Consider the following 10,127-nt stretch of genomic DNA (forward strand, 5'->3'; position numbering starts at 1 on the left):
ACAGCGAGTGCTGGCAACGGGCAGCTCCCAGTGCTCTGCACACCATGTGTATCACTGATCTATTTTTAGAAAATCCTGACACAGTACATGAAGGCTTTCAGTCTCAGGGGATTCAGATAAATAACTGCAGGTGCTGTGGTACTTTACATAAAAGTTAAAAAATGCCTTAAATAGAGAGTTCATCCTGATGAGCAACAGCGTAGCTGCCCTGCTGCCCCCTCTCAGACTTCTGAAGAAGAGATCTGGCACCGTTCTGAAAAGTAGGCATGCTTAATGGAGCAGAAAGAGTAAGCAAAAGGGGGAAAAAATCCACTGGAGCAACAGTCTTCATGCAAGTTTGTCTTTCCCCCAAGGTCTGCCACCCTCCTAGACTCACGCTCAGCTGATAAAAATTTCCAAGACGCTTCTTGCTAGTGCTTGGCTCCCTGGAACAGGTTGCCCACAGACTGTGGAGTCTCCCTCCCTGGGGATACTCAGCACTTGAAATGAAATGCTACTGGGCAGCCTGCTCCAGCTGAGCCTGCTTTGAGCAGGAGTTGGGACTAGATGACCTCCACAGGCACCTTCCAACCTTAACTGCACATCAGCCTAGGGAGCAGGCTCCAGCTGGCGGAGCAATGCAGAAGGGAAGAGGTGTTTGTCCTCGTAGTTGGAGGAGGACAGCAGGAACGGGGCAGACTTCGTCTGGATCATTCCTAACTGATCCATACTTCCAGATTCACCAGAAGTTAAGGAGCTGAAATAGCTTGCACGCCAGAAATACACAAATGAAACTTTTTTTTTCTTTTTTTCTAAAGAATTAACTCCAGTACTTTACAGCCAACATTGGTTGCAGGTGGTTCACCAACACTCCCACAGCTGCCTCCCACTTCTCCCACACTGCACAGACTTCAGAAGACATGACGGTACAAAACCCTGACAGTCTGCAGCCTTGCCTAGACAAAAAATCCCCACTACGGGGAACTTCAGAGCCAGCTTGACAGACAAGGCATAATGTGAGATCCTGCCCTGGGCAGCAATGAACTAGATGACTCCTTGAGGTCTTTTCATCCCTACCTTGTACCTATTAAAAAATATATATCCCTGACCTTTGAAAGCATGCAAAAGCTTATAATAAAAAGCAACAGCTGATAACAAACTCTCATTTTCAAAGACACAAAGTATGCAGAATTTAGACCAAAACCAAAAACAAACACACTGTATTGTATTAACTAGTTTCACAGAACATTTATGCATTTCAAGATGTCATTTTTGTGTTATAATTCCCTCCCTCTTTCCCAAGAGGACTCATTATTAATTTTTATGTAAAATCCCGGTATTCAAATTCATGTCTAGCAGACCCTAATAAAAGATGTGGTTCACAATGTTCTTTAACACAATCAGAGGCATCATAATCTGGCAATTTAAGAGCACAGTGGGAAAAAAATAATACAGAAACTGCTGCTACCCAGCAAATGTTTGCCATCATACAGCTGATGCTTATTGTAACATTTCTCTGCAGCACTGCAAAGTGTTTAGCTGAAGAGTAGATAAGTCTTGCTGTGCAGACCTCGGTTAGGCACAGCAGTCACTTTCAGCTTCCCTTCACATGCTTCCATTGAAGGATTTTACGATGTCATTTGCGTAAGTTTGCCAAGACTTATATGAGGGAGGCAGACCCAAAAGACAAAAAAAGTTTCTGTGGATATTGGGATAGGATCATTTCTTTAGTCTTCCCTGATTTTCCATTTCTTACATAAATTTACAGGACTGAAGCGTAAAAATGACCTCACTAAGAAAGAAGTTTCAAAAAATGTCAATTTTGAATATTGTCTCTGGTCCTCACAGATCCAAGAATCTTGTATAGGTTACCTAACCTTTCTTCCCTCATTTCCCCAGCTAGGAATTAAAAGCATTTTACTCCCAGTCTTTCTTTTGATGTTGTAACTTAAGTGCAAGTTCTTTGGAGGAAAGACTCGACGTCCTGCACAACAAGATAATCGCCCTCTATGACTATGCTATTAAAGCTAACTAAAGCTATCTAATTTTTTAAAAATCTACAAACATGAATGGGAAACTAAATCCAGTAGGTTTAAATTGCAAACCAAGTGAAAAGTCAATTTGATTTCTAAAACTTCAGTTTTAATATTGTGATGTGCAAGTCACAGCACAGGTGAGCGATTTGTAAACAGGTACCAGACATGGGTGGACAGAAGGAACGCACACAGAGCCGGGGACCAAAACTTCAGCATTCCTGAGGGATTGATACTGACCGTAAAGATAAGTGTGGCCTCGTTGCACAAACAGACACAAGCACAGAAAACACAGCACATTTGAAAGCCAATGCTTCCCAGTGAGTAATAACGCCATTAAGGTCTCAAATGATCTCTGCATCTTACCAGAAAGTGGCTTCACGTAGAACTTCTCACATGTAAAAGTAAATTGTTGAAGAACAAGAAAATATGTAGCTATAGTATCATGAGCTAGTTGTAGACTAATGATGTATAATTATGAAAGTTATCATTACTGTACTGATCTCATCAGTTTCTATTTTTGGCTACAACTAGCTCCTTTAAGTCTAAACCATTCACTCACTGGGAACAGTTACAGAACATCCAGCGCTCTATCATCCAGGATCTCTCCCAGCTCCCACCATCTGAACTATGGCTCTTGTTTTCATTTCTGAAGTGTAAGCATGTTCTAATCAGCAAGACAGGCACAGATTTTTCAAGCACAAAAGAACCTAATTATTGCTTCCAAGTACCAACTCATTTAGGTAGGTACTTAAATCCCCAGGTTAGAAGGCCCAAAATGAACAGGTATTTAAAGACGGAATTACAGACAACTTTCTTTGCTACACTGTCACCTAATCTGGGGGTAAGGAAAAGTGTAAACTGACATGATAAACTGCTAAATACACACACTTTTAATTTGCTTACTACAGCTGAGGTGCTCCTTAACTGAGTGGAGCTCAATAATTAAATAAACAAATCTCTGCACTGCTACTCTTCAAAACGGGAAAAACACCCCAAACCAGCTAAAAGAGGGGTTGGGGCATGCTCACTGTGTAGCTCCTTGGTCATTCTTGTCCAAGACAGAGGAACACACTTCCCTCCCTCTGCAGCTCTCCTCTGACCCCAGCGCAAGATTGCAGCAAGTCTCCAGAACGTGCCCCAGTCTCCTGCTCGGCTAGGCTGGGTTCACAGCACAACGCCGCTGACTCGGCCCTGAGAAAAGCTCAGCCCACCCCAGTAAACATGCCAACTGCACACACACCGGGAGCACATTAGAACACCCCCCAGCCAAAAAACAGACTGATTTGGATCCAAGAGCCTTGTTTTCCTGAGTGCTCTCCAGTGTCGCAGGTCTCTGGCCTGCCTCTCGCAGTGCCACGCACTGGGGAGCCCAGCACCGGAGGGCTGCAGGAGGCCCCCGCTGCCACCCCCAGGGTGAGCCTGAGGCAGCCTCACGGCTTTGGCCTGCCTGGGGAGCGGGCTTCTGCTGCTAAGGCGGGGACTTGGCAGGTCCCAGGCCGGGTGGTCAGCACCAGGGCTCCAGACAGGCTGCGGGCAGTGCAGACTAAGCGAGGCCTGGTCAAAGACCTGAGTAGTTCACAGAGGTCCCCGCCACTGCAGCATTAAGGCAGCCCTGGCTGGTGCCAACCAGGCTCCAGAAGACAAGGACAGCTGGGGTTAAGGCAGGCTAGGGGCCATTCCCAACAGACCTCCTGACTCTTGGAGGGGGAAGGAAGGAAGCATTTAACTGAACGGACCCGGGACACGACATGCCAGTTGGCCCCAGACCAAATGGCCTGCTCAATGCATTAGGATGCATGTGGCCAGCAAGTCCTTCCTCACAACTACAGACGCTGAACAAGTCAGAATTAAGACCAAAGGGAAGAAGGGAGTACAGGACTGTCCAGCATGCACCCTTCATTTGGTATCAGGCTAACAAGGATTGAGACTTACTGACGCAGGATGCTTACAGAAAATTCAGTGTCTGCTTCAAACTCATTCACTGTCTCTTGACCCATCTTTGCTGTCAGTAATAAAACTTCCTCCAAGAGATCTGTCTGAGAAATCCACTATAGAATTTAAGCCCTCAAGCAATACAGAGACCATATGGAAGTTAAAGAGATTATATATCTTTTTAATTTTCACTCTCAAGACCTGCATTTGCGCATTTTTAAATGCTGACTTACTCAAGAAACTGTTAAGTGGAATACAAGTGGCAGTGAAGGAATGCAGCTCTTTAACAGCCACCACTTCACTGCCACTCCAACCAAAGTAGCCCCACAAGCCATGGCACATGGACACAGGTAAATCTGGAATTCAGCTATTGAAAGCACTGTCGGGTACGGAGGCTGAAACACAATATGCTTCCAGAAATTGATTTTATTGTTTCATTCGTTCTCAAGAGACTTGACAGATACAATCTGTAAGCCTTCTCTCGGTGGGTGCTTGTGTCCCGAATGTCCGCAGGTCTGAAAAAGCCTGTCACTGGGGAGCTGAAGTGACCAGGACTAACGTTCACCCAGGAACTGGTGCCGCCTGGCATGTGCTGCTCCCTCTCCCTCTGATGCAACTCACAGGGTCTACAGAAGTCCCTTTTCAGGTGCCATGACATTTTAGTCATTCTGATTTTCAAAAGCCTGCCATGTTCAACAGCAGTTTTTCTAGTTTATCCACTCCTTGTGTTTGCACACAATCCTCCTAGGGATACCACTCCATTTTAAAAGCTGTAGAGGCAGTTAATGCTTTGCAGGACTTAAATACGAAATCAAAGAAAACACAAAACCAAACACTTCTGCACTTCTACAGTGAGAAGCATTCCAGGATCTGCCTTGCTCTAGTGAACAGGTCTATGCTTACAGACATTCAGGCAAGCACACTTTGCTCAATCACAGGCTGTATATGTAGGGTCTGACAATACCTACTCATATATATCTTACAGAAGCACAGAATCATTTAGGTTGGAAAAGACTTCCAAAATCATCCAGTCCAACCTTTAGTTCAACATTTTCATGTTCACCACTAGACCCTAAGCACCACATCTACACATTTTTTGAAGACCTCCAGGAATGGTGACTTTACCACTTCCCTGGGCAGGCTGTGTCAATGCCTCACAACTCTTTCAGTGAAGAAATTTTTCCTAATATCCAACCTAAACCTCCCCTGGCGCAACTTAAGGCCATTTCCTCTTGTCTTAGTACTTAGTGCTTGGGAGAAGAAAGCGACCCACATCTCACCATCACCTCCTTTAAGGTAATTGTAAAGTGTGATGAGGCCTCCCCGAGCCTCCTTTTCTCCGGGATAAACAACCAAAGTTCCCCATAAGACTTGTCCTCTAGACCCTTCACCAGCTATGTTGCCCCTCATCTGGTACAATGAAATCCAAACCAGCAAAACTCCTACTGACAGAAATGAAAGCAGGGTCACATACCTACACACAGGTGAGTCTTGCATTCACCCACTACTAAACATCCACTTGTAACTGCACAGCCACCTTGTCTGTGCAGCACACCATGTCTGTGCTGCTATCATGACATTTTTTTGTGCGCACTAAACTTAAAATAACTAAATAAATAAAGCTGTCGCTAATTCTCTGTAAAGACCCACAGAGGACCTGAGGACAAGTAACAAGCACGTTCCTGGAATACAGGCAGAAACATCTAGTCCTGCGGACTTAATGCTACTTCAGCGTCAATGAATGACCAGGGGGTGTATGGAGGGTACGTATCCTCCCTACATCCCTTTATGCAAAGACACGCTTTACTTTATCAACTCCAAGTTAACAGGAGTCTCCCCACTGACTTCAGTGATTTGTGATCACGCCCTACACCAGCATTTCCTATTTTTTACACAATTTCCACGATTTCCATGCCTAAAATAATGAGACTATTTTGGACCCATCCAGGCAGGTCCCGTTGCTCCCCTCATTTATGTCAAGTTGAGAGGGAAAGAATTTTTTTTTAATCCCTACAGATAATGACTGACCAATTTCCAAATTGGTCTAATTCCTCCGTCCCGACACACGCTTCATTGCCACAGCTGCCCCCATGCTGTGATTTCTGAATACATCTTTGAATGCGTCTTTCAGAGGACAGCCTTGCAACAATGCTCCTTTTCAATGCCCCCCAGCACCTCCTCAGCACATCCACCCTGCAGCCCTGGCAGACCCCGGCAGCCTCCCCAGGCAGCCTGGCATTTAGCAGCCAGCAAGCAGAACTAGCTCTAGCAGCCCGGCTCTCCGTACTGAGTACCTGGTGTCTGCGGGTTTGGACAAACGCTAAGCGCTGAAAGAAACACAGGATCATTAAGGTTGGAAAAGACCTCCAAGATCATCTGGTCCAACCGCCACCCTACCACTACCTTCACCCACTAAACCGTGTCCCTAAGCGCCAGGTCCAACCTTTCCTTAAACACCCCCAGGGACGGTGACTCCACTACTTCCCTGGGCAACCCGTTCCACTCTTTCTGAGCACAAACGTCTCCTCATTTCCAGCCTAAACCTCCCCTGGCATAACCTGAGGCAACCTGAAAGCTCCCCGGCTTCAGCCAGCTTCACCCCCAAGCCCCGGGGGCTCGGCGGGGCGGCCGGGGGGGGCTGAGCCGAGTCCCTCGCCCCTTCCCAGGCACGGCCCCGCCGCCAGCCCCCCGACCCCTCTCGCCCCACATCCCAGCGGGGGGGACGCTCGCAGCCCGCGCGGCCCCGGCCCCCCGCAGCCCCTTACCAGAGGGCGATCCGGCTCTTGGGGTAGCGCAGCCTCTCGATGCAGCCGAGGAAGTGGGGCAGCGTGTGCGCCGCGTTGCGGGCGATGATGGCCAGGAGCACGGTGGGCTCCTGCGGAGCCGACTCGGGCAGGGGCTCGGGCTGCAGCTGCGGGCTCGGCGGCGGCGGCGGCTCCGGGGGCAGGCCGGCCCCGCAGCCGCCCGGCAGCAGCAGGAGGACGAGGAGGAGAGGACGGGGGGCGCGCGGAGCCATGATGGGTGCCGGAGCAGAGCCGCGGGGAGGAGCGGTGCCGGCCCGGCGCCCCCAAAGCCGGCCTTTGTGGGCAGCACGGCTCGGCACGGCTCGGCACGCCCCCGGCAGGCCGCCGGGCGGAGCGGAGAAAGGCGCCGGTATCGGGCAGCGGGGGCTCGGCGGGGAGCCTGGGCTGGAGCCGAAGGCAGCGCCCGGGCGGGAGGCTCACCCCCGCCGTGCCTGAGGTGCTCGGGGCTCTGGCCGGCGCCCTCCAGCTGCAGGAGGGGCAAGGAGCGCGGCTGCCCGGGCTGCAGCCGGGAAGGTGAAGGTGTTCCCCGCACCGCACCGACACCCGCCACGCAGCCGCTCCCATGCGCGGGGAGAGCGTTGCTGCTAAGGGGCAGGTGACGGTTTAACAACGAAACATATAAAACACGTTACGGTAATTAAAATCATTGGGCCGTCATCTTAAAAGAGGCATAATAATCACAGCGCTCTTAGAAGTTAATAGGATTTGGGCATGTTAAACCCTTTTTGAGACGAAATCCTTCATTAACTCTAAGGGCCCCAGCACGGTGTCTCTGGGCCCTGCTGTGAGCAGCCAGTGCCCCCGAGCCGAACAGAGCCAGCCCAGGCGGGCAGCGCTGCTGCCTGTGTGCCGGCAAGACTCAAACGGGAGGAAACGTCCAGCAACCCAATAACTGTCCGTTAATTATCCATTGTCTCGTTGTGCATGGTCTGCGGCTCAGGCAGCATACAGCTAACTCATGTCTGCACTGCTCTTGGTTTATGGAATGTTATTTATCACCCACACGCAAAAAGGATCACCCTGAAGCTGAACTTCAATCAAGAATCTCCAGAGGTCGCATCAATGGCACTAAAATTCAGGAAGCTTCTGCAATTTGTACGTGTCCTCCTGACCAATTAAGGAGAATATATTCTACCTGCTTGTCCTTTACAACACCTTTATAATTGTCCTTCTAGAGCAATACATTAATGAGGCTTTCATGGCTCACTTGCCACATGTTGCTTTTATGCTCTGATTCATTAATCGAATAGAAGGAACAGTGCTGTAGTCTGCACAAAGTGATTAGGGTTTTTCAGGAGCCAGGCGATTCCACACGCATATAATACCACTGTCACCCGCAGGACCACTTGCATTCGGAAGATGGGGACATTTGGGAAGGCAGGGTCAGCCATGCCCCCATACTGCAGAGCCAGCGTGGCCAGGTTAGCGCAGGATCAGGGCCAAGCACAGACAGTTTTCGCCCAGAAACAAGGGAAGACGTGGGAAGCAGACTGCAGAGCCACAGCTCTGTCTGATGTGCAGAGCTGAGCACAAAGGTACAATCCAGCACAGCCTTAGTGCAGTTAGCATGCTTGTAGAAGGAGGAGTGTACTGTCTAGCCTGTGCCTACTCTTGCTGTCTTCAGTGAAATCTAAAGTGGTGTCAACGCTTTTCAGATTGCTCCTTTCTTTTTGTTTTGTGAACAGCATCAGAACCTTAACAATTTGCTGGAGGCAAATAAAATGCCCCCAGCAGCATCCTACAACAAGTAATTTTCTCTGCAAAATGACTTTCTCCTCACTCGTACCAGTCACTTTGCTGACTTCCTCATGTTGGTACACAAAGGAAAAAAGTCCTTCCATACCCTGGAGAGGGGGCAGCAGATGCCTGAAACATTAGCTGTTTCTCAGCGCATAAGAGAAAGGAGTCAACTCAGCTTAATTTTCTACTCCCAACCAGGTGAAAGTTTGGAAAGTTCAGGTCAACAGTAAGCCTTACAATGCATATAATTCTTACATCTATAAATGCATATATCTTTACAAATATATATATAAAAATATGTATACACTTTTAAGTTATTAGTAGCCAAAGTTGTATCCTGTGTTTTTTTATAAACCAAGACCCAGTCTTGCTGTGACAGAACAATTAACCGCCCTGTGGTGAACTATTCTAGCTTCTGGGGAAGAAACAGCTTTTTGTAGAAGTCTCACCGAAATACTTTTTAGGACATTTGTCTCAGCCTCCTCTAAATATCCAGACCAAACAAGAATAGTCCAGCTGTGGAAACTGTCTCCAGCAGCAGCATACTCCCTCAGCGAGGCAGGTAACAAATTCTCTGAGGCAACTTTCTTCTGATTCAGACTTTTTTTTTCCACCCAGCACTAAAAAGAGGATCCATCTTTCTAACAAAGCACAGCATGTATATGCCTAGAAGAATCTACAGACAAGTCTATTTTCTTTCACTTGCATTTTCACCTCTGAGGTCTCAAATCCATCCAATTCTTTTCCAAGCAGCCAACTATGCCACCATTGCCAACCCTTCCATGAAAGTCTCAGAGATTGGAATTTCTATTTTTAATTTTGTGCCCAGGGAACTGAATGCTGGCTAAAACTATGCTGCTTTTTGAAGAGGCCAACCTACTCAAAACTTCTTGAGTAAGATTGGTTCCAATATGCCTCTGTGTAGCTACAAGCCACACACCAGCTCAGGTACTTGATACATATTGATTTCTTTTCATTGATGCTTTACTTCTAGGCTTAATGATTATAATATACTAAGATGGGTTAAAGACTGTTCATTTAGGCCCTGCATCAATTTGATCATCTCAAGATCATACTCAGCGCTTCCTCTCATCAGTGTAGTTGTTGGCCTGTTTTCAATGTCAGCCAGATTTTCCTTGGTGTAGCCTGATTAAGAACAAGCACAGTGCACTAGGAGGGGCTTTGCAGTTTCTCATCTGCTGTGACAACAAAATGCTCTAGGTATCTGTTAAAAGCGCATAGCTTTTTCCTGCGTGGACACCAGCTTGAAGCTATTCATAATGCTGTAAGACACAGGCCTGACTTCATTTAAACTGGTGTCTGAATTTACCAAAAGAGGCACCAAGACAGATAGAGCCGATAAGCCAGACCAGCAGTTGTATGTATGCATGTATGCTTGTACCAGCAGTCTGAGACATTCCTAAATAAAGCAGTCTGAGATGCTTTTAACAACAATACCTTGAATCTAAATGTCTTAACCAGTCTATAAAAACTTTGGACGCCATACATTAATAATATAGTATTTGCTTTTGTTCCTGTTTTGCTCCCTGTCGTGCTCCCCTAAAACTTCCCCAGGCTCCACATCTCTGCGGCCTCCTCTCGCCTCGGGCACCGCTTCTGCGCTCCCCCCACCGCC

The 10,127-nt window shown here is 47.8% G+C and overlaps 2 protein-coding genes across 3 annotated transcripts in view; both read right to left on the reverse strand.

The window, feature by feature from the left end:
• Nucleotides 1-10,098, reverse strand: part of COLGALT2 (collagen beta(1-O)galactosyltransferase 2) — a 57,331-nt gene extending 47,233 nt beyond the window's left edge. Inside the window, exon 1 of one of the 2 annotated variants that reach the window (XM_080602341.1) lies at nt 6,713-10,098. In XM_080602341.1, coding sequence (XP_080458467.1) covers nt 6,713-6,963 — 251 coding nt within the window. In that variant the 5' untranslated portion in view covers nt 6,964-10,098. The remainder of the gene's footprint in view (nt 1-6,712) is intronic. The other variant, XM_080602340.1, reaches the window with a different exon arrangement.
• The window catches only part of LOC308199001 (uncharacterized protein), a 128,410-nt gene that overhangs the window by 24,523 nt on the left and 93,760 nt on the right, over nt 1-10,127 (reverse strand). The gene's annotated exons all lie outside the window — the stretch shown is intronic.

The sequence above is a fragment of the Anser brachyrhynchus genome (assembly GCF_964034855.1).
Source record: "Anser brachyrhynchus genome assembly, chromosome: 8".
NCBI lineage: Eukaryota > Metazoa > Chordata > Aves > Anseriformes > Anatidae > Anser > Anser brachyrhynchus.